Source organism: Meles meles, chromosome 8 (assembly GCF_922984935.1).
Source record: "Meles meles chromosome 8, mMelMel3.1 paternal haplotype, whole genome shotgun sequence".
Taxonomy (NCBI): Eukaryota; Metazoa; Chordata; class Mammalia; order Carnivora; family Mustelidae; genus Meles; species Meles meles.
In genome coordinates, this window is record NC_060073.1 from 82,202,062 (window position 1) to 82,228,270 (window position 26,209).

Here is a 26,209-nt window from a genome sequence, read left to right on the forward strand (position 1 = left end):
CTGCTTCCTCCTCTCCCTCTATGCCTGCCTCTCTCCCTACTTGTGATCTATCTGTCAAATAAATAAATAAAATCTTAAAAAAAAAATCTAGAAGCAAAGAAAGGAAAAGTTTTTCCACTGTTACATACCCTAATCACATTGACCAACCTGTCCCTCCATGTCCTCCACTTTTCCAGATCTTAAAAACTCTGCCACTTTCTGTTTTGAGAGAGGTGTTTTAAACTCTCACCCCTGTTGCAATAGCCTTGACCCCAATTACAATAGTCCTGAAAAAAAAAAGTTCATTACATGTTTAATTTCAACAGATGCAGTTTTCCTTTAATACTTACCATCTTGTTTGAAGGCATCTGAGGGATGATAAAGATTGATGGGGGAATAATAATGTTGAGCTGTTCCTCGCCAACTTGGTGAAGAAACACTCAGTGTTCCTAATAAAGGATTACTGTATCGCAGCCTGGTCTTTGAACCAAAGAGGGATGAAGATGAACTCTTTTTAATTCTTAACAAAGCAGCATATGAAGTAGGGAAGTTAGGAAGAGCTCCAGAATATTCTGTTAAAGAAAAACAATAATGAAAAATGAATTCTGATGAGTATTTTTTTTTCCTGTGAAAATTATTTTTTCTTAAGATATTGTTAACAACTTCCCTTGGAATTGCAACCAAATGCAAACTACAGAGATAGTGGCAAAATAATATAAAATATTACTTATATGATTTAAAAATTTTTTTTGGAAAATCTGCTAGTCTCAATGTTGGGTCTGCAAGAGAGAAAGAAAGAAAATAATCATGAAAGAAGAAAGAGAAGAAAAAGAAAGGAAAGAAACATAAAGGAGGAAGGAAGAGGGAAATAAGGGGAAAAAGTAAGAAAGACATCCAAAAATTCAAGTTTTTATTTCCTTTGACAGGAATATTTGGGAATTAACTTCTTTTGTTTGCCTTCTTATTAAAATATCCATTCACATAAATTTGATCATTTCCTTATTATTAAAAAATGGGAAAAAGGAAAAAAAATACCCACATTCTCAGTTACATCCTTTAATATAGATTGAATCTTCATGAGTAAAATTTATCACTTAGTAGGAAATGCATCTAACACAGAATGTATTTTGACTAGACTGTAAGTTATTCCCCATGTTCTTGAAAAACAGTCAAATTCACAGTGGAAAATAAGGAATTTTGGACAAAAGTTGTTTTGTAGATTTTGTTATATAATTTATATAACAATATTAATTATTAAGTGGGGACACTGTTATGAAATTCCTACATTAATTGAATATTGAGAAATGTCTTGACCATATGTTGTTTTAATTCCCAAGGTTTTTCATTAAAAAAGATATGTGTATAGTACCTGAAGGATAATATATTAACTCTTTTATGTCCCAGGAGACAGTCAGGTTAGTGTGTAGAGCAAATGTTTAAAAATAGAAAACAATGAATTTTGGAACACTGAAAAAATTAAATTAAATTTTAAAAATGAAAACTAATTATTATGAAATCTAACGAACAATTAGGAATTGGAATATTTTTCAATTTTTTAATTACTATTTATTTATTTGACAGACAGAGATCACAAGTAGGCAGGAAGGCAGAGAGAGAGAAGGGGAAACAGTCTCCTCGCTGAGCAGAGAGTCCGACGACGATGTGGGGCTCGATCCCAGGGCCCTAGGATCATGACCTGAGCTGAAGGCAGAGGCTTTAACCTACTGAGCCACCCAGGTGCCCTCAATGTTAATTCTCAATTGAATTTTACAATTTCTTAATGTTGGAAATATTTAAAAAAATTTTGTTGAGAGTATCTGACATTTGAATTTAATGGATGTGGACTTAATTTGACAAAAAATAATTTACCTTTGCGAGTAAACTTTCTCATAATGAAAATTATTTAGAATCCTTGTTTTGTCTCAGAGTTATTTTTGAATGCAAGAAGCATTTCTGTGATTTGAAAATAACACTTTCATAGGTGTTAAACATTGAATTAAGTATAAAAATTTCTGTTTTGTGAAACTATAAATATGATTTCTCTGAAACTTGAAAAAGTATGTTTTTAGATGTTCATTTTAGATGTTTTGCACATTTAAATTGAGTAAGATATGTGTAATCCAACCCTATCAGGAACTGTTAAGAGATTCATGTCCTTTAGTCCTTGTGTTCAACTACAAGCATGGTGAAGGTGGATCAATTTTAAATGAAAATAGCCAACCTCTCCTGGGCAAACTATATAAGAATAGATTATGGGTAGACATAAAATCTCCCTTAAAACCTGGAATTAAATGCAAGTTTTGGCACCTAGAGGTATAAGGAATTGAAAGGAGAATGAGTTTTCCTTCAAGATAGTTTGTAGTTGTGGTCTCTGAACTTATTCATTTCTTAGTGTAGTCTGTTTCTCTGTGTTTTAGCTGCCTACTCTGCTTATATATAAAAAGGAAAATAAAAAAAGGAAAAAAAAAGAACCATACCATGCTAGTGTTAAACATTAAAATGGAGTATGAGATTGTGGTTTATAGTCTTTAAAGCTAGAGAAGGATAATCAGTGGAAAACTAGAAGAGGCATGATAAGTCTCAAAAAAGCCAGGGCCATCATCGAATTTGTGAATCATATGTGTACATATAATAATTATATAGTTATTTGCTAATATATATTAACAAAATGCATACTATCTATGTGCTACAGTAATTGGCTTTTAGCACTCTGTATAGATAGACATGGACCAAATGATGATTTGGCTGTGTGCTCCACACCAGGGCTTCATTTGTAATGTAATCAGTTGCATCTGTTGCAGTGGAGATTCCTTTTTCATCAATTAAAGTGAATACAAAGCTGTTACTAGAAATCTGACAATTTATTCATTCATTCATATATTCAGCAAACATGTCACGAGAACTCAGTAGGGACTAAATGCTAAGGATACAAAGGTGAACAAGACATTGCACCAGGCATCAAGGAGCTTGTGATATAGTGACAGAAAGGCAACTATACAGAACTTTAATCCAATGTGATTAAAAAAAAAAAAGTAAAATCAAGGAGTTATGGGCTCCCTCTGATGGTTGGCAAAATTTCCCATCTAGTCTAGAGCCATCAGAAAATGCTTTCCAGAAGAATTCTATCTAATCTAAATGCTGAAAGACCATCAGTGATTAGTTCAGTAAAGTTCTGGGTAGGGAAAAAAGCCTAGTAAGGGAAGACAATATATGAATACCTGGAAAGGAAAGGATGCAGGGAGTTCTTGGTAGATTGAAATAGTCAGGAGCTCAGAGGTTGAGGGAGAGAGGTAAGAGGAGAAGTAAGACTGGATAGGTAAGGTGGGACTAATGTTGAAATCGCCTATTATGCCTTGCTAAAATGGTAGGACTCTGAGAGGAAAGCAACATAAATTTTAGAAAGATCTCTTTGGTTGCAGTGTCATTTGGAACAAGACAAAATTTTTTTTTTTCCATTTTATTTATTTTGTCAGCGTAACAGTATTCATTCTTTTTGCACAACACCCAGTGCTCCATGCAAAACGTGCCCTCCCCATTACCCACCACCTGTTCCCCCAACCTCCCACCCCTGACCCTTCAAAACCCTCAGGTTGTTTTTCAGAGTCCATAGTCTCTTATGGTTCGCCTCCCCTCCCCAATGTCCATAGCCCGCTCCCCCTCTCCCAATCCCACCTCCCCCCAGCAACCCCCAGTTTGTTTTGTGAGATTAAGAGTCATTTATGGTTTGTTCCAGAGGAGGGATTGGAACAAGACAAAATTTAAAAAAAAAGGCATATCAAGAACCTAAAGCTGTGGTAAAGGCAAAGATTAGTCAGGAGTGAAGAGACAGATGCGAATGAAACAATAAAGATTACTGATTGATTAAATTGGAGGCAAGGAAGGGAAAATAAGAATTTGGGAATACTCTGTGCTACTAGAAGATGGATAAAGGTGGAGCAAAAGGCATGTACTTCAGGTAAAAGCTCACAAATTCAGTTTGGGGGAAGTGGAGAGCTTGAAGTACTCCTAGGACATTAATTTTGATTAGAAAATTTTCTAAACATAAAGGAGTCACAGGCTAATGAGAGATTATTAAATCATAACCAAATAGATAGTTATTAAACTATGAAATAGATGAGGTTGCCAAGGAAAAAAACATAAAATGAGGAATAGAGTGTTGAAAATGGAACCCTGATTTAAGAAAATAGTGGAAGCATTTAAGAGAATAGAAGAAGCAGTGGAGCCTGTAAAGAGGAAAAGCAAGAACATGTGAAGTTACTAAAAAGAGTGGAAGAGTAAGTGTTGATGAGAGAGCAGGTGACAGTGTTGAAGACCTGTATGGAAAGTCTGGCCCTGAAGAGAAGGGGTGTCCCACGGCAGCAAAGCTGCCTTACTGCTCCACATAAAATGTGCAGTGAATGTGAAAGTGAAAGGAGGTGAAGAGGACTTCTCAAGCTCTGGAATAGAGTCTGGAACACCCACAGTACCAATTCCATTGCATTAAACATGTAGACTCTGGCCTTAGCCTGTGACATCTAATGGTCTCTTGGTCTGAGTGTAAGTAACTATCAATTCAGTTAGGTTTTCTTCTTTGGGGGGCATTTCCAACATCTTCTACTTGGTGCCCTCCCAGCTATCCAGGCTCCTTTTCTGACATCTCTAATTTCTTCACTCTTTACTCCAAGTTCTGGGGACACTCAGCTCTGGAAAATAGATACATTACTGTAAGTAAATGGGAAAGTGAGGTTTCCATTCTAAGACTTTGTTTAACTCCCAATTCTGGGAGACTGAATTGATTTAACATGTATGTCAGTTAAAGGTAAAAAATACTACATCATCTTCTTGAGTTTAAATTCAGATATTTGCATTTCTGCCAAACAATAGTTCACCTCTTTCTAGGATCTCAACCTCTTCAAGATATACAAGCTACTGATCTTAATACCCTTTCACTGCCCTGCAGTCATCTCATTTCCTCAGTCACCTCCCTGTCCAGTTTAGAGTTTACGGTTCATTACTTTAGTTATTTCCTTCAATGTCCCTTCACTCACACTGATGCTTATCTTCTCTTGTTTCACAGACTAAACTCCCTGTCTACTCTAAATCCAACCATCAACATGTTGTGCTCCCAAGTGCAGCTGGAAAAGAACAGAAAATTATGCCTAAGGTTACATTTCATCATATTAACTATGAGTGAGATCATCAAGTTTCCAAGCAATGTTACTACATTACCCTAATCCATTTAATATCCCTGAATGGAATAATTTACATCTTATCTTTTTTCCTCCACCTCCACATTTCCTTGGGTTTCCTGATTATGGTGCTCGTATTTAATAGAGAAAATAGAAGATGGCAGAGGAGTGGGGAACTCCATTTCAACTGGTCCCCTGAATTTAGATGGAAATCTACCAAGCCATTCTGAAAACCCATGAAATCAGCCTGAGATATAAGAATATATGTCTGGCTCTTTACAGGGGCAAAGGACCTGCAGTCCTGCAGGTGCATCTTGCCTGGATTGTAGTTGATATCTTCCATTCTGTACATCCCCTCAACCACCCCTCAACAGAATGACTAGGAGGAAGAACTCCCAACAAACTAAAGAACTAGAGACAGTGTCCTCTCCCACAGACCTAATGGATATGGATATAAGCAAGATGTCAGAAATAGACTTCAGGCTAGCAATTATGGAGACAATAGCTAAGCTTGAGAAAACACTTAAGAAAAGACACAAAGAGATGGAAAAAACATTCCACGCATGGAACAGAAAACATTCCATTCATGGATTAGAAGAATAAATATTGGTAAAGTGTCTATCCAGCCCAGAACAGTCTATACTTTCAATGCTACCCTTATTAAAATACCATTGGCATTTTTCAAAGAGCTAGAATAAACAATCCTAAAAATTTGTATGGAAACAGAAAAGTCCCCAAATTGCTGAGAGAATGATGAAAAAGGAAAACAGAGCTGGGGGCATCAAGTTACTTCAAGCTATATTACAAAGCAGTGATCACCAAGACAGCATGATATTGGCACAAAAATGGGCACATAGATCAATGGAACAGAATACAGACTCCAGAAATGAACCTTCAACTCTATGACCAACTAATCTTTGACAAATCAGAAAAAAATATCTAATGGAAAGAAGACAGTTTTTTCAATAAATGGTGCTGGGAAAATTGGACAGCTACATATAGAAGAATGAAACTGGACCATTCCCTTATACCCTACACAAAGATAAATTCAAAATGGATGAAAGACCTGAATGTGCGATAGGAATCCATCAAAACCCTAGAGGAGAACATAGTCATCATCTTTGACATCAGGCATCATCTTTGACAGCAGCCACAGTAACTTATTTCAAGACACATCTCCAAAGGCAAGTGAAACAAAAGAAAAAATGAACTTTTGGGTTCATCAAGATAAAAAGCTTCTGCACAGCAAAGGAAATAGTCAACAAAACTAAGAGGTAGCTCACAGAATGAGAGAAGATATTTGCAAATAACATATCAGAAAAAGAGCTGATATCCAAGATCTATAACGAACATCTCAAACCCAACTTTCAATAAACAAATAACCCAGTCAAAAATGGGCAGAAGACATGAAAAGACACTTCTCCAAAGAAGACATACAAATGGCTAAGAGACACATGCAGAAATGGTCAACATCATTAGCCATCAGGGAAATACAAATCAAAACCATAATGAGATACCACCTTATACCAGTTAGAATGGCAAAAGTTAACAAAACAGGAAGCAACAAATGTTGGTGAGGATGTGGAGAAAGGGGAATCCTCTTACATTGTTGGTTGAATGCATGCTGGTACAGATACTCAAAACCAGTATAGAACTTCCTCAAGATGTAAAGAATAGAGCCACCCTATGACCCAGCAATTGTGCTACAAGGTATTTACCCCAAAGATACAGATATAATGAAAAGAAGGTGCACATGCACCCCAATGTTCATAGAAGCAATTTCCACAATAGCCAAATTGTGGAAGAAGTCAAGGTGCCCTTCAACAGATGAATGGATAAAAAAGATGTGGTTCATATATACAATGGAATATTATTCTCTCACCAGAAATGAATACACACCTTTTGCATCGACATGGATGGAACTGGAGGGGATTAGGTTAAGTGAAGTAAGTAAAACAGAGAAAGACAATTATCATATGGTTTCATTCATATGTGGAACATAAGCAATAGCACAGAGGACCATAGGGGTAGGGAGGGAAATTCGAAGCGGGAGAAATCAGAGAGGAAGATGAACCATGAGAGACTATGGACCCCGGGAAACAAACTGAGGGTTTCAGAGGGGAGAGGGTGGAGGAAGAGCATAACAGGGTGATGGGTATTAAGGAGGGCATGTGCTATGATGAGCACTGGGTCTTATACATAACTAATGAATCATTGAACACTACATCAAAAAACTAATGTACTATACAGTGGCTAACTGAACATAATAAATAAATAAACAAATAAGTGAGAAAACAAACAATCATAACAGATCTCTCACATGCACCCCCACCTGTATGTACAATCATATATTCTCCCTTGCTTTTACTGCGTTGCTGTGAATGAATTGTTTATGTCTCTATTAAAAATGAAATCCTCCACATATGTGTGTTGAATCTCATTCCATCCCATCTTGACCGCTCGACATCTTTCTAGAAAACTCCTTCTCCTTCAGAAACAATTTTTATCTCCTTATTAGATTATTCCCATAACCATACAAGAAGTGATATAACCTTTTAAAAAAGCTATCTAAACTTACCATCCCTCCCACTGATTTTCTTTTATAGCAAGACTTCTTGAAAAGAGCTGTCAGTGGTCACTGTGTTCAATTCCTCTCCTGCCATTTTCTCTTGAGCCTACTGCAAGGAGTCTTGCTTATAATATTCCACAATAATGACTCTTTCAGGTGAACAATGACTAGGTCATTGATAAATCTGAAGATCAGTTTTCACCTATGAGCAGTTTTCAACATGGTTAACTATTCTTTTTTTTTTCCTTTAAATCTTTTCCCTATGCGATTCCAGTACATTATCATCTCATGTTTTTATTCTTATTTCACTATCTACTCCTTATCTCTCTTTTTTAAAAGATTTTATTTATTTATTTGACAGACGGAGATCACAAGTAGGCAGAGAGGCAGGCAGAGAAAGAGGAGGAAGCAGGCTCCCCGCTAAGCAGAGAGTCCGATGCAGGGCTAGATCCCCAGATCCTGGGATCATGACCTGAGCCGAAGGCAGAGGCTTTAACCCACTGAGCCACCCAGGCGCCCCATACTCCTTATCTCTTTTGCTTCTTTGTCTTCTCAGTTTCTAAATGCTGGTATTGCAGGAAAAAAAAAGTATCTTCTCCATTTAAACAGAATCATAATAGGAACAAAGTTTTTAAAAAAAAAAAAAAGAGTTGTTTTTTCCCCCTTTCTTCTCAAGCTTCTTTTCAAGGCACTCTAGGTTTTTAATTTTTTCTCCTTTTTGTTAATTATATGTATCATAGTTCTTAGTTTTACAAACTTTTAGAATAATTTTGTTTATGTAATTTTCCTCTGCTAATATTTTACCAGTTTGCAATCCTTTATCAATACTCCCAAACTGTAAATTCCATGAAGGCACCTGTGCTTTTCAATGTTCCTTCTAGCTTCTACCTTGTAGTCAACAGTTCTTTACTCTCTCTCTTGTGCTTCTGTCTCAGTTCCTAAACATTTCTTGACATCTGCCACTGAAAGGCATCTTCTGAGATAAATAATTTGGTACATCTTATTCAGGATTCAGAACTTGTTTTCGGTGATCACTTTAAGAAATAGGGGCATAAACAAAAAAAGAAAAGGAAGGAAGGGAGGGAGGGGAAGGAAAAGAAAAGAAAGAAAGAATAGCATATAATAATAGATTTCAAAGAGACTCAGTGAAATATAACTGCTAAGTGACACTCTGTTGGGCTCTGGACTGGTTTCTTATTACACATAAGCCCTTGATTTCTTTCAGCAAACTTAAACATCATTTTTTCCCTAATTTGCTCCTTTCCCATTCAGCATTCATTGATTTTTTTTTTTTTCAGCAACTCTTCACTTAAATTCTACTATGTGTTAGGAACTGAGGATACAGTTGTGAGTAAATATGAGCATTGATAGAGGATTATAAATTGGTAAAATGTTAGCAGAGGAACATTAAATAAAATTATTCTAAAACTATATAAAAATAACTATGATACATATAGTGAAGAAAAAGGGGGAAAAAAAGAAAAGAAAAAAAAAAAAAAAACAGACTGCCTTGAAAGGATACTTGTCAACATCTAACTTTTTTTACTTTGTTGCCATCATGACTCAGTTCCTGGCAATGAAAACTTTTCTCTTGGCTCTGGTGTCTACATCCTCCTACACCTTGGCCACTACTTTTATTGACTGAAAATTTTGGATGAGAGCAGCTTTGTCAGTAAACCTGTTTGCAAAATAGGCTTCAAAGTTAGATTGTCTGGATTTAAATATGTACTCTACCTCATAGCAGATCTGTGGCTTTGGACAAAATATGAATAGCTCTATGTCTCAATTTCCTTGCCTTTAGGATGGAGATAACAATAGCTTTTCCTTCGTAGGTTGTTGTCGATATCCAATAAATAATACACATAAAACACCTAGAAATTTGCCTGGTTCATAGTAAGAACTCAATAAATGATTACCATATTGTTTTTTGTTATTATCTGCATTTACTACCTCTGGTGGACATAACTGAATATCAGGCTTATGCCTTCCAGATTTGATCAGGTTACAAAATGAAAATATAAATACCAAATTTTAATTCTCATTTTACCTTGAGGTCATGAAAGATTGACAAATGGAAGGGGGTAGTTACAATTTAACTTTCCTAACAGGTATATTCTCATGAGTAAATTGTTAAGAAAAAATTTTGGACTCTAATGGAAATTATGAATCTATAGAAAACTTATGCCTATATATTGTTGTGTTTCTATTGGCTAAAGCAAGACCTACTCATTCTTTCTCCATCTTCCTGTACAGGGTTTGGAAGGAAAAGTGACTCAGAATTCTTTGTTAGAGAAATCTTCATCAGTTGCTCAAACTTTTAATGAATATCTATGCTGAAGATGTCAGCAGAATCTAGTTATACGTTAATCATTTTTTCTTCTATTTTCTCACTGCTCATAGATCAGACCTTAGGGAATGTGCATTACAGTTATTTCTAAAGTGGTCTAGAGATTTGGTGATAAAACTCAATTAACCTGGTGCTCTCACACCATGAAATTCCAGCTGGAAGTTGGGTAGGAGTAAATATTAATGCCTTCATTAAATATTTCCTAATCAAACGACCCTGGGGCCACTGAACCTATATTATTTAATAAAATTGTAGTCTATTAAGTCAGAATAACATTGCCACCCCTTGGAGTCTTAGAACTAATAGCATTACCTTTCCTTACCTAAAAGGTCACTTTATGGATATCATTGCCATTAATGTAAATAATATTCATGAGATAATGGGTTAGAATTAGTAGAACTAGAATTTTTATGGCAATATTTACAAATAAATAGGATAAACATCCCAATATGAAAAAGGATACATTTTAAAATATATATAATTCCTAACCATATTTAAAATTTCCTGAATTTTCTGATGCCAAGTAAATTTAAGAATTGCATCTCTGTCCCTAAGTGTGAAAAACATGTTTACAATGAACTTTAAAGCACTTAAACTACTGATGATAAAACTAGAAGATCACCATTGTATTCTGTACTTAAATCTTTTTCTGTCATTTCCCCACACAATGATATTAATTTTTACAGCCAAATAAGTCTAACAACCCCAAAAATTCATGAAGTGACAAGTTTTTGTATAAATTCAATTCTAGTTTTATTTTATATATTTAAGTTCATATAATAATAAATATAAGTAAACTATAGAATCAAATGATATGTGATGCTCTGGAGAATATTAATACTTAATCATGGACTCATAAATCAGTGGAGCAAATAGTAACACCATATATTGATGACACAGTGAACAGAAAAAGCAGAAGTCAAACAATATCCAAGCCTACAGTGTGACTCAATTTAGCATCAAAGCCAGCTTAAATAAATTTGATATCTGACCTTTTTCAGGATAATTGTTAAGGCTGTCCTCTCTTGGATGAGAATTAATGTTAACTGGGCAACTTTAGCCTGCTACTGTCTTATGAAGCTTGCAAGGATGGATGTAACACCTCAGTGAAGCCAGTCATGTGAAGCATATTTAAAAATGGTTAATAATTTATAAATAATGTGGATCATTTCAATTTGGTAGTGTTGCATCTATGGCAGAGAAGAGTTTGAAATAGGCTGAGTCAAATTTCCTCTATGTCTCAGGTCAGCACTTTCTTCAAGAACTGTATTATGTGTAAACTTTAAAGTTTAAGTTGGAGAAGTAAGAAAAGATATGCAGAAGATTAAATTCATCATTTAAAAAATTCATTATTTTTTAATTACTTTTCAGTGTACTAGAATTCATTGTTTATGCACCACACCCAGTGCTCCATGCAATATGTGCCGTCCACAATATCCACCACCAGGCTGGCCCAACTTCCCACCCACCGCCCCATCAAAACCCTCAGATTGTTTTTCAGAGTCCATAGTCTCTCATGGTTCATCATTTTTAAAGCACCAAAGTCAAACAAACTTAGTACTTCGAAGATGTATATATATAAAAAATTAACAGCATTGCATTTCTAGTGTTCTTTGCATAAGATTGAAAAATAGACAGAGAGTAAAAAGAAACATAGCTCTAAATTATTTCTACCACTCCTGTTCAGATACACTATTTACATTTGAAGTCACAATGATTTAAGATTTGGAAACTTTATCTTTTTTCAGTAGTAAATATTTAGTTGTATGCACAGATAGATCATGAAAGTTTCTACACCTTAATCTGGATTTTATTAAATGAGAGATGGAGAGAGACAGATCTCATATCTTTTCTGATTTGTATATTTTTCCACTATTATTATAAGTTTAAAAATATATAGTATTTAGATAGTACCTCTTTAAACTATCAAAAGCCTAAAGTGTGACTGCATTAATTGATATTTCCTCCATAATATACCTGTTGTTTTCTAATCACTGAGGAATTTAGTAAGGGCAGGAACTAGTTGTGAAATATAACCAAATTAATTTAGTGATTAAAGAATTCCCTCTTGTTTTGGATAATTAAAGCTTTCAGTGAAGTTTTAAGTCTGCAATGATTATATTAGCTTTTATCTTCTTAGTCTCTGTGTGTTTAAGATAGATTAGATAGTATTTGATAATAAATCAGAGAAAGCTGACATTATTTAGCAATAAATGCTGTAATTAAAAAACAATTAAACAAAATGCATTTCCCTTGCCCCCAATTTTAGGAAATATTCTTTTAGAACATTATGCTTTCTTTTTATGCAGATATAAAAAAATAAGCAGATGTGTTTCATTATGTCCAGTGCTTCCAATGGTGTAGTAGCTATGCTGCAAATCTATAAGTCTATAGAATGTGGATGAACTCACTCCATTTTGGATTTAGAAATGGAATTCAAGATGATCAATTACATTAATGGAATTTTAGATAGCTAAGAATTATCTTAATATGTGTGGGATACATAACATACTTAATGCAATACAGGATATAACATTCATTCAGTACATTGAAAATGTTCAATTATTATGTACCCCAAATGGAAAGTTAATCGTGGAAATACAAAAAGCAATAAAATAGAAAACATTTGCCTTTAAAAAGTTCTTAGAAACTAAGAGAAGAATAGTGTAAACTTCAGGAAAACCACTTTATAATCATAGAATTTTAACAAACCTTAGTCTGATGCTGATAGTCTCTCAGATAAAAATATAGCACTTATTTTAGAGGAATAGTCTTCACTGGGTCTAGTTCCTTTCAAATAGGGGATGTGTGGGAAGTTATTTTTACCCTTGCATAGGTTAGAAGCCATATAGCAGTAAGATGCCACCCTATTAAGAAAATAAATGTTTCTCTCAGGCCTGGTGGAATCCTTATTCCACATGGGCACTATCTTAGGCCAAAGTGTATCTCTGTAAGGAAGGATGAAAATTCCAAGCAAGCTGCGCCTTCTGACTTAGGTGAATATATTGACTCCTGCCTTGTGCAGCTGCTCTGAGCAAATCAATTTCCATATATTTACCACTAAAGAAATCTCAATGCTCATTTTCTTCAGCTGTTGGTTGTTCCAGTAATCACAGTCTCATTGGGATGACCAGGCCACAAACCACCCTATTAAAAGTGGAAGTGAAATAGGAACATAATAGGATTATTGTGCATTCTAACTTGCTGGGGAAGATCTAGGAAGAAGCAATTGATACCAATCAAACAGGACGTGACACTGGACATAGATTTTGACTTAAGCTTTTTCATATTTCAGAAATGAAAAATAAACATTTAAAAATGTGTTTATGACTTTTATTTTGCTACTTTAGCACATGAAAAAAGTTGCTTAAGAATTCTTTCAAGGGGTCTTAATAACTGAAGTTCCCAAATGGCCTCATTTTAAGGCAATTTTTCTTCAAAGGCAGTCCTACAAATTTGACCCTAGTAACTACATGCTAGCGAGGCAATATGGGAATAAATCTGAAACTATGCAACTAACAGCAATTTCTTTAAAAAAGGTATCAAAATATTTTTTCAGTGAAATCTTAGCAAAGTTAAGTGAACTCTCATTTAACAGAAGAAATACCTGCAAATCATTTAAATTTACTCATCTGCTCTGATTAAACTGACAGCTCACTTGGCCCAGTAGCTTAGTTAAATAAAGATAAAGACATCAAGCAGGCTAAAATGCTGCATCCTGATTTAGAATGTCACTCTCACTGTCATTGCCTCCACATCTGCCTCATCTGTGGCACTTGCTCAGTATCTAACAAACCCAATTTCCAGAAAGCAACTCCTAACTGTGAAACTGTTATTTCTCAGGTACTTACAGATCACAAACTCTACTTTCCAACTCAAAGGCTTACATGAATTAAGTTTCAAGGAAATACATCTGATACTTTGCTAAGTCTGTGGGAGTGTTTTAGCTCAACTGCCTTTTATTCATTTTGTTACTTGCTTCAGAGTCAAAGGGGTCCTTCTCTTAATCCTTTCCCTTATGAGTTTTAGATTCAACAGGAATTGTGATTCCTTAAATTTCCCATGAATTCTAATTTCAAACCTTCTGATTATAACATAAATATATTCTTGCGTAGAATCAAAATCATCTCTAAACTTAAAATCCAGAGACAATACCTTTGCAAAACAATCTCTGATGTTTTCTATTTCATGTATAGACAGATATATCAACAGACATGGGCAGATTTTGTTTGTTTTGTTTGAAGGAAACTGGGACCAGTTTATAGATGCAGTCTCCTAATTTTTATTTAATATCATATTGTGATTATTCAATCCTGTTCAAATGTTCTTCAAATGCATTTTACTGGTTGCATAACATTCCAGTGATGTGTTCTGTTATAATGTATTTAATCCTGTCCCTGTGATCTAATTAAATTTTCTCTTATAAATAATGATGCAGGAGTATCTTTGTACATAAATTTCTGTCTGTATAACTAATAATTTCCTTAGAAGAACATCATAGTGGTAGAATTTCTAAATCTGAAAATTGCTCATCATTTTTTTTTCTAAGAGTTTTGACTTAGTCGTTCTTGTTAACATTCTGAGGCGGTAATAAACTTTTTAAAATTTCATTATAATATCTTGTATACTATTTTATTAGATGATTGCTAATGTGAATTATCCTTAAAGTATGACAGCAAAAACCCTATTTCATCATTGCTTAGGTTTGCATTTTAATTATTAGTCAGATACATTTTCTATACACATATTTCCTCATTGAATTACATATAAAGTATTTTTCCTTTTATTCCCTATTCAATTGTGATTTCTTTTTCTTGGTTCTTAAAATCATTTGGTATACTATGACCATTAGTAATTCAATTTACTGCAATGCTAATTTTAATTTGATGATAGTATACTATAGAAAGAAAATCTACATTATTATGTAGGCAAATATAACGATCATTTTCTTTCTTATTATTTACTTTGACTTTTGAATTTCTTTCTGAATTTACTTATGACTACTTTAAGATTTTAGATTTAGAAATATTATTCAGATTCACCCTAAAAACAATACACATTTTTTTCTCTGTGCCATGTTCAAATGCCAATTTAAAAAGAAAGTCAGAAGGCGGGAAAGCTCCTAGAAGCTCTCTGCCTTTCTCTTTGCTCCTCTCCTTCCAACACACGAAATCAAGACAAAAATACTCAAGGAATCCACAGCTTTCTCAGCATGGTATAGAATGGTATGTGAAACACAGGGACCATTAAATCTATGCAAGATAGGGGAGGAGTCAAGATGGCGGAGAAGTAGCAGGCTGAAACTACATCAAGTAGCAGGAGATCAGCTCGATAGCTTATCTAAACATTGCAAACACCTACAAATCCAACGGGAGATCGAACAGAAGAAGAACAGCAACTCTAGAAACAGAAAATCAACCACTTTCTGAAAGGTAGGACTGGCGGAGAAGTGAATCTAAAACGATGGGAAGATAGACCTCGGGGGGAGGGGCCGGCTCCCGGCAAGCGGCGAAGCAACGGAGCACAAAATCAGGACTTTTAAAAGTCTGTTCCACTGAGGGACATTGCTCCAGAGGCTAAACCAGGGTGAAGCCCACGTGGGGTCAGCGTGGCCCCAGGTCCCGCAGGGTCACAGAAGGATCGGGGGTGTCGGAGTGTCACAGAGCTCGCAGGTATTAGAACGGAGAAGCCGGCTGCAGAGACAGAGCCGAGGACTGAACTCTCAGCTCGGGGTTACCTTGAACTGGTCACGGGCTGGGTGAGCTCGGAGTGCGGCTGGAGGCTGGGGATATGGGAGTGATTGGGTGCTGTCCTCTGGGGGGGCACTGAGGAGTGGGGCCCCAGGCTCACGGCTCCTCCGGGCCGGATACTGGGAGGCCGCCATTTTCATTCCCGTCCTCCAGAACTCTACGGAAAGCATTCAGGGAACAGAAGCTCCCAAAAGCGAACCCGAGCCTATTACTTAGTCTGGCCGATGGTAAGGGCGGTGCAATCCTGCCTCGGGCAAAACACTTGAGAGTCACTACAACAGGCCCCTCCCCCAGAAGATCAACAAAATATCCAGCCAGGATGAAGTTCATCTATCAAGGAAAGTAGGTTCAATTCCTAAGAAAGCAGCACAATTCCAGAGGAGGAGAAAGCAAAGCACGGAACTCATGGCTTTCGCCCCATGATTCTTTAGTCTTGTGGCTACTTCAATTTTTTTTTCTTTTTTCTTTTTTCAATTTTTTTTCCTTTTTTTTCTTCTTCTGCTAAATTTTTTAAAACTTTTACCCTTTTCTTTTTTAACGTTTTTTGACTAGTTTATCTAAATATATATATTTTTTCTTTCTTTTTTATATTTTTTCTTTATTTGTTTTATTTTTTAAATTTTTTCTTTTTTTTTTCTGAACCTCTTTTTATCCCCTTTCTCCCCCCCACAATTTGGGGTCTCTTCTCATTTGGTTACAGCGCATTTTTCTGGGGTCTTTGCCACCCTTTTAGTAGTTTATTTGCTCCTTCATATCCTCTTATCTGGACAAAATGACAAGGCGGAAAAAATCACCACAAACAAAAGAACAAGAGACAGTACCGAAGGCTAGGGACCTAATCAACACAGACATTGGTAATATGTCAGATCAAGAGTTCAGAATGACGATTCTGAACGTTCTAGCCGGGATCAAAAAAGGCATGGAAGATATTAGAGAAACCCTCTCTGGAGATATAAAAGCCCTTTCTGGAAAATTAAAGAACTAAAATCTAACCAAGTTGAAATAAAAAAAGCTATTAATGAGGTGCAATCAAAAATGGAGGCTCTCACTGCTAGGATAAATGAGGCAGAAGAAAGAATTAGTGATATAGAAGACCAAATGACAGAGAATAAGGAAGCCGAGCAAAAGAGGGACAAACAGCTACTGGACCATGAGGGGAGAATTCGAGAGATAAGTGACACCATAAGACGAAACAACATTAGAATAATTGGGATTCCAGAAGAAGAAGAAACAGAGAGGGGAGCAGAAGGTCTATTGGAGAGAATTATTGGAGAGAATTTCCCTAATATGGCAAAAGGAACAAGCATCAAAATCCAGGAGATGCAGAGAACCCCCCTCAAAGTCAACAAGAATAGGTCCACACACCGTCACCTAATAGTAAAATTTACAAGTCTTAGTGACAAAGAGAAAATCCTGAAAGCAGCCCGGGAAAAGAAGTCTGTAACATACAATGGTAAAAATATTAGATTGGCAGCAGACTTATCCACAGAGACCTGGCAGGCCAGAAAGAGCTGGCATGATATATTCAGAGCACTAAACGAGAAAAACATGCAGCCAAGAATACTCTATCCAGCTAGGCTATCATTGAAAATAGAAGGAGAGATAAAAAGCTTCCAGGACAAACAAACACTGAAAGAATTTGCAAACACCAAACCAGCTCTACAGGAAATATTGAAAGGGGTCCTCTAATCAAAGAGAGAGCCTAAAAGTAGTAGAACAGAAAGGTACAGAGACAATATACAGTAACGATCACCTTACAGGCTAATAATGGCACTAAATTCATATCTCTCAATAGTTACCCTGAATGTTAATGGGCTAAATGCCCCAATCAAAAGACACAGGGTATCAGAATGGATAAAAAAACAAAACCCATCAGTATGTTGCCTACAAGAAACTCATTTTAGATGCGAAGACACCTCCAGATTTAAAGTGAGGGGGTGGAAAACAATTTACCATGCTAATGGGCATCAGAAGAAAGCTGGGGTGGCAATCCTTATATCAGATCAATTCGATTTTAAGCCAAAGACTATAATAAGAGATGAGGAAGGACACTATATCCTACTCAAAGGGTCTGTCCAACAAGAAGATCTAACAATTTTAAATATCTATGCCTCTAACGTGGGAGCAGCCAACTATATCAACCAATTAATAACAAAATCAAAGAAACACATCAATAATAATACAATAATAGTAGGGGACTTTAACACTCCCCTCACTGAAATGGACAGATCATCCAAGCCAAAGATCAACAAGGAAATAAAGGCCTTAAATGACACACTGGACCAGATGGACATCACAGATATATTCAGAGTATTTCATCCCAAAGCAACAGAATACACATTCTTCTCTAGTGCACATGGAACCTTCTCCAGAAGAGATCACATCCTGGGTCACAAATCAGGTCTCAACCGGTATCAAAAGTTTAGGATCATTCCCTGCATATTTTCAGACCACAATGCTCTGAAGCTAGAACTCAATCACAAGAGGAAAGCTGGAAAGAACCCAAATACATGGAGACTAAACAGCATCCTTCTAAAGAATGAATGGGTCAACCAGGAAATTAAAGAAGAATTGAAAAAATTCATGGAAACAAATGATATTGAAAACACAACAGTTCAAAATCTGTGGGACACAGCAAAGGCAGTCCTGAGAGGAAAATATATAGCGGTACAAGCCTTTCTCAAGAAACAAGAAAGGTCTCAAGTACACAACCTAACCCTACACGTAAAGGAGCTGGAGAAAGAACAAGAACGAAACCCTAAACCCAGCAGGAGAAGAGAAATCATAAAGATCAGAGCAGAAATCAATGAAATAGAAACCAAAAAAACAATAGAAAAAATCAATGAAACTAGGAGCTGGTTCTTTGAAAGAATCAATAAGATTGATAAGCCCCTGGCCAGACTTATCAAAAAGAAAAGAGAAAGGACCCAAATCTATAAAATCATGAATGAAAGAGGAGAGATCACAACTAACACCAAAGAAATACAGACAATTATAAGAACATACTATGAGCAACTCTACGCCAACAAATTTGACAATCTGGAAGAAATGGATGCATTCCTAGAGACATATAAACTACCACAACTGAACCAGGAAGAAATAGAAAACCTGAACAGGCCCATAACCAGTAAGGAGATTGAAACAGTCATCAAAAATCTCCAAACAAACAAAAGCCCAGGGCCAGACAGCTTCCCAGGGGAATTCTACCAAACATTTAAAGAAGAACTCATTCCTATTCTCCTGAAACTGTTCCAAAAAATGGAAATGGAAGGAAAACTTCCAAACTCATTTTATGAGGCCAGCATCACCTTGATCCCAAAACCAGACAAGGATCCCACCAAAAAAGAGAACTACAGACCAATATCCTTGATGAACACGGACGCAAAAATTCTCGCCAAAATACTAGCCAATAGGATTCAACAGTACATTAAAAGGATTATTCACCACGATCAAGTGGGATTTATTCCAGGGCTGCAGGGTTGGTTCAACATCCGCAAATCAATCAATGTGATACAACACATTAATAAAAGAAAGAACAAGAACCATATGATACTCTCAATAGATGCTGAAAAAGCATTTGACAAAGTACAGCATCCCTTCCTGATCAAAACTCTTCAAACTGTAGGGATAGAGGGCACATACTCAATATTATCAAAGCCATCTATGAAAAACCCACCGCAAATATCATTCTCAATGGAGAAAAACTGAAAGCTTTTCCGCTAAGTTCAGGAACACGGCAGGGATGTCCATTATCACCACTGCTATTCAACATAGTACTAGAAGTCCTAGCCTCAGCAATCAGACAACAAAAAGAAATTAAAGGCATCCAAATCGGCAACGAAGAAGTCAAACTATCACTCTTTGCAGATGATATGATACTATATGTGGAAAACCCAAAAGACTCCACTCCAAAACTGCTAGAACTTGTACAGGAATTCAGTAAAGTGTCAGGATATAAAATCAATGCACAGAAATCAGTTGCCTTTCTGTACACCAACAACAAGACAGAAGAAAGAGAAATTAAGGAGTCCATCCCATTTACAATTGCACCCAAAACTATAAGATACCTAGGAATAAACCTAACCAAAGAGGCTAAGAATCTATACACAGAAAATTATAAAGTACTCATGAAAGAAATTGAGGAAGACACAAAGAAATGGAAAAATGTTCCATGCTCCTGGATTGGAAGAATAAATATTGTGAAAATGTCCATGCTACCTAAAGCAATCAACACATTTAATGCAATCCCTATCAAAATACCATCCATTTTTTTCAAAGAAATGGAACAAATAATCCTAAAATTTATATGGAACCAGAAAAGACCTCGAATAGCCAAAGGAATATTGAAAAAGAAAGCCAACGTTGGTGGCATCACAATTCCGGACTTCAAGCTCTAGTACAAAGCTGTCATCATCAAGACAATATGGTACTGGCACAAAAACAGACACATCGATCAGTGGAACAGAATAGAGAGCCCAGAAATCGACCCTCAACTCTATGGTCAACTAATCTTCGACAAAGCAGGAAAGAATGTCCAATGGAAAAAAGACAGCCTCTTCAATAAATGGTGCTGGGAAAATTGGACAGCCACATGCAGAAAAATGAAATTGGACCACTTCCTTACACCACACACGAAAATAGACTCCAAATGGATGAAGGACCTCGATGTGAGAAAGGAATCCATCCAAATCCTTGAGGAGAATGCAGGCAGCAACCTCTTCGACCTCAACCGTAGCAACATCTTCCTAGGAACAATGGCAAAGGCAAGGGAAGCAAGGGCAAAAATGAACTATTGGGATTTCATCAAGATCAAAAGCTTTTGCACGGCAAAGGAAACAGTTAACAAAACCAAAAGACAACTGACAGAATGGGAGAAGATATTTGCAAATGACCTATCAGATAAAGGGCTAGTATCCAAAATCTATAAGGAACTTAGCAAACTCAACACCCAAAGAACAAACAATCCAATCAAGAAATGGGCAGAGGACATGAACAGACATTTCTGCAAAGAAGACATCCAGATGGCCAACAGACACATGAAAAAGTGCTCCACGTCACTCGGCATCAGGGAAATACAAATCAAAACCACAATGAGATATCACCTCATACCAGTCAGAATGGCTAAAATTAACAAGTCAGGAAATGACAGATGCTGGTGAGGATGTGGAGAAAGGGGAACCCTCCTCCACTGTTGGTGGGAATGCAAGCTGGTGCAACCACTCTGGAAAACAGCATGGAGGTTCCTCAAAATGTTGAAAATAGAACTACCCTATGACACAGTAACTGCACTACTGGGTATTTACCCTAAAGATACAGACGTAGTGATCCGAAGGGGCACGTGTACCCGAATGTTTATAGCAGCAATGTCTACAATAGCCAAACTATGGAAAGAACCTAGATGTCCATCAACAGATGAATAGATAAAGAAGAAGTGGTATATATACACAATGGAATACTATGCAGCCATCAAAAGAAATGAAATCTTGCCATTTGCGACGACGTGGATGGAACTAGAGCGTATCATGCTTAGTGAAATAAGTCAATCGGAGAAAGACAACTATCATATGATCTCCCTGATATGAGGACATGGAGAAGCAACATGGGGGGGGTAGGGGGATAGGAGAAGAATAAATGAAACAAGATGGGATTGGGAGGGAGACAAACCATAAGTGACTCTTAATCTCACAAAACAAACTGGGGGTTGCTGGGGGGAGGTGGGATTGGGAGATGGGGAGGGGGCTATGGACATTGGGGAGGGGAGGCGAACCATAAGAGACTATGGACTCTGAAAAACAACCTGAGGGTTTTGAAGGGTCAGGGGTGGGAGGTTGGGGGAACAGGTGGTGGGTAATAGGGAGGGCACGTTTTGCATGGAGCACTGGGTGTTGTACAAAAACAATGAATACTGTTATGCTGAAAAAAATAAATAAAATGGGAAAAAAAACATAGAGAACGTTCCATAAATCAAAAAAAATAAATAAATAAATAAAAAGAAAGTCATATTAGCCTGATTGATGCAAATTTTATTTGTTACTTTTTTCAGGGGAAGGGGACAATAATTTTTGAGTACTATTTAAAGTTCAAAATACTTTCAGAATACCTAAAAAATTATTCAAATTTCTTTCATTCTATGTCAGGTGCAAAATTATTTGAGGTTAATAGGAGTGATTAGCTATGGAAGGGAGGAAGTCAATGAATATTTAATCCAAATAAATAAAGAATGCATTTAAGCCAAACCCACAGGCCAAAAAATACTATTAAACTTATGCTAAGAAGAGCCTTTTAAGACTAGTGTGGGCTCATGCATTGGATGGTAAAGGCAGATCTGCTTTATAAAACAGTTCTTGGAAATCTACATTGTTAGTGACATCATATGTTGTCAAATATTTATTTTTTAAATTTTATTTGAGATTGTCACTAAGCCCACTTAACATCTCTTTGCTGAACACACTTTATTGTGGCTACAAGTTTTAATTTCATGACAATGCAAAAAATTCTGATGGTTTAGGTGACATTTTTCTTCTTTTTTAAAATGATAGTTGGTCATTGTCTAAGGCTCAATGACATTTATCAGCCATTTAATTAAAATGCAGACACTTTTATAATAATTGCAAATGTGACCTTCATTTGTGTATTTTTGCTAGCTAGCATGTTTAGCCAAATGTCACAAAGAACCCTAATCCATTCCTTCCCATAATGTTTAATTATATTACATTGAAATTGTTCATTCTTCAGTTACCATGGTTTATAAAATCATGCTGCTTCCCTGGAGAGTGGGGAGCTATGGTTCCAATATCTTAATGAGCAGTGATTGTAAGGCTTTGTCTACAAGCTGCCAAAACAACTAGCAGAAAAATGAAAATCCATTCAATTAGCAAGTTAGTTTGTCTTCATGATGCCAAACAATAGCTCTGATTTGTTTTTCTCTGTACAAATAAGGGATTCACAGACTTGTCATAGTTTGTTTCAGCTTTCTGTTCTCTCCTAGCACCTTCAGATATTTCTGTCTGATTGCTTGGGTAAAACCATCTCTTGGATGTTCCAAAGGTATTTGTAGCCTCCCATGCTTTCCAAGTTCTACCTTCTTCATACCCAGAAGCACTGCCATCGTTAACTCTTCTAAATTCTCTCCAGAGCCTCCCAGTCCATCATCCACAATTCCATGAAAGTAATATTTATAGCGCGGAAATCTGATTATGATATATATCTGCCCAAAATACTGCAATCACTCCTTTCAAAATTCATGGAAAAGCAAACTTTTCTTCTGAGGGACAAGGCCATCCTTATCTACTTGTGTAAATTCAATGTCATCTTCTTGTCTTCCTTCTCTAAATTTTGATCAATTAATAATGAAGAGCTACATTTTTTCAACTCAAACAGTCCATGTTTCCTTTTCAGCCTTTGCACTTGCTATTTCCCTTATGTTATAATGTGTTAATTAGAAAGAAGTGAATATTTTATGAAAATGTAATTTAGGGGGGGCACCTGGGTGGCTCAGTGGGTTAAGCCTCTGCCTTCAGCTCAGGTCATGATCTCAGGGTCCTGGGATCGAGCCCCACATCAGGCTCTCTGCTCAGCGGGGAGCCTGCTTCCTCCTCTCTCTCTGCCTGCCTCTCTGCTTACTCGTGATCTCTCTCTGTCAAATAAATAAATCTTTAAAAAAAAAAAAAAAAAAAAAAAAAAAAAGAAAATGTAATTTAGGGGATATTCCATTTATATATAAAAGAAATCACTGCTATTTATAGAATTAAAGATTCAAAAACCATTTTATCTTAGTTTATAAAAAATAATTCCAATTCAAAAATAAAAATCAAGCATATTTAATATGTAAATTTACTTATATTATATTACTTAAAATATATTAAATAATCCTCCATTAGGAGATTTTACCTATATTAGGTAACCATTGCAGTGTTGATATAAAGAACTTTATTCCTTTAAAAAACCTTGGGTATAATTTTAATAATGCAAACATAAAATTAAATCTATCAAAATACCAAAATGTATACTTTTCTAAGAGTTTTTTTGTTACCTTGAAAAATAAGCATCTTAATGTAATATTAATGTTTGAATGAACCCATTGAACTGGGGGGCATAAGTTTGGAGTTTAAAATATATATATATATATATATTTTTTTAAGATTTTATTTATTTATTTGACAGAGAGAGAAATCACAAGTAGGCTGAGAGGCAGGCAGAGAGAGAGGAGGGAAGCAGGCTCCCCACTGAGCAGAGAGCCTGATGCGGGCCTTGATCCCAGGAACCTGAGACCATGACCTGAGCTGAAGGCAGAGGCTTAACCCACTGAGCCACCCAGGCACCCTAAAATATATTTTTAAAGAGCAGTAAAAATTTGGGGGCATGTGTTTTTACTCAGATGTTTTCCCATGGGTGCTGCTGTGACATTTCTTGTGGTAAAATAGAAAGATATCAAACCCCAACTGAGTTTACTAAGTTTCTCATTTGACCAGGAACATGTTGCAGTATAACAGAGAAACTATCCTGATATGATCTGGTAGGTGGAAGACAATAGATTAAAAACAAAAACATTTAAAAAATATTTGATATTTCAAATGGTGAAAAAAATCTTTCAAAGTACAACAATATGAAGTAAAATAATAAGAATTTCATCAAATCTAGAAGTTTTTGGAAATAAAGGAAGTGATGATTATCCAGTTGCTCATTATTTCTACAGTAAAGTGTACAATACTTTATTAATTGTCTCTTTATTCAGCGTGTTATATTTTGTAATTTATAGTACTGCATCTAAAAATATTCTTAATGACTTAATTTCCAACTCCTTAAAGCTGTTTTCCTGAAGTTCAAGTCCTGACTCTGTCGTTCATTGCCTGCCTGACATTGTGTAAATTACTGAATGTCTCTAATCCTCTGTTAAATCAGGGTAATATTAAACTACTTCACAATGGCTGTCCTGAAGATTGAAATGATATGAGTTGTCAAGTACATTGTACAAAATAGGAAGTCTACAAATTGTATCATGATCATTATTTTTATTACCGTGATTAAACCTAATAGTACTATAACAGATGTAATTTAAAATCAAAGTAATACGTGTCTACAGATTCTTCAAAGTAATGTGGAATTATTTGTTGTATTTTGCTCATGTAGTTTTGGTTTCTTAGGAGAGTAGAGAGTTTCAGGTTAATTAGCTCTATTTAGGGGAGGTGTTATCATAATGTTGAAGAAGAGGTTTAAGAAGAAAACAAACCACTAGATTTGGGGGGCTTTTAATTCAAATTTTTGGTCAAAAAGTGATCTAATATATATGTATAAATATTATATATATACACACACACATATATATAAAATTCAAAGATCTAGAAATTATTTATATTTATATATATATATATAACATATATATATATATGTTCTCCCACCCGAAGGTTTTTTAGAACTGAAAGATGAAATAAAAATACACACGAAAAATACACATTTTCTCTTCCTACTGAGGAGAAATTTAATCTGGCCAGGAGGTAGCTGAATAAAAATTATAATAACTGCATTTTCTAGTGATAGTTATCATATGCATTTTCTCACAGTAGTCCCCTTAGCAGAATCTGCATAAATGGTAGAGTTCTCATCTTCTGCAATTAAGTAAAAAGTTGAATTAATCCTCCACAGGGTTACCACTATGCCTTGTATATGGTCAGTACTGAATTAAATATTGTTGAATAGAAAAGAAACAGAGAAACTAAGAGAATGATTAATTTTTTTTATAAGTTCTCATCACAAAAAATATAATAATTTGCTCATGAGATATACAATAAGTTAAAGATAGTTCTACATCTGCACCAGGATTTATATATCCAAGTAAATCCCATCTTTTAAAGTATTCACTTCTCTTAGGGCTAGTGGCTTTAATTGCCAGAAACAGTCTTTGAACATCTATTCTGAAATAGCCTCCATAGACCTATGAATTTATGGTTATGCGTTATTAAAAGCAGCTTTATTTATGAATAAAGCAGTGAATAAGCAATGGAACTAGATACATGAACATTGTTCATTAAAGGAGAAATTCATAGAGAAAGGTACTATGGTTAGGAGTACTGAAAATAAGTTATACCAGTGGAAACAGTACAAACTTTCCATATCAGAGAGCTATAGAAAGACAGACTGGAAGAACTGGAAGAGAGAGCTTGGAAGATAAAACAAGGCAGAGTTATGGAAGAATTTGTATTCTTCTGATCATGGAAATGAGATGAACTGGTACACAGAAGAATAACCAAGTTAAGATATTCATAAAGGTTGTGTAATTTAGATAACCATACCTCATTGCCCCAGCACAATAATCAAATAAATCACATTAATATGAGGTAAGTAGTAATTGGAATCAGATCTGTATGTGTTCTAGTTACCTCCACATTTTGGCATAGAT

At 35.7% G+C, this 26,209-nt stretch overlaps 1 protein-coding gene across 1 annotated transcript in view; it reads right to left on the reverse strand.

Annotated features, from left to right (window-relative positions):
* CNTN5 (contactin 5) overlaps window positions 1-26,209 on the reverse strand; it is an 867,308-nt gene that overhangs the window by 581,457 nt on the left and 259,642 nt on the right. Inside the window, exon 2 of the mRNA XM_046016150.1 lies at window positions 330-551. Within this exon, the coding sequence (XP_045872106.1) occupies window positions 330-551 (222 nt within the window). The remainder of the gene's footprint in view (window positions 1-329; window positions 552-26,209) is intronic.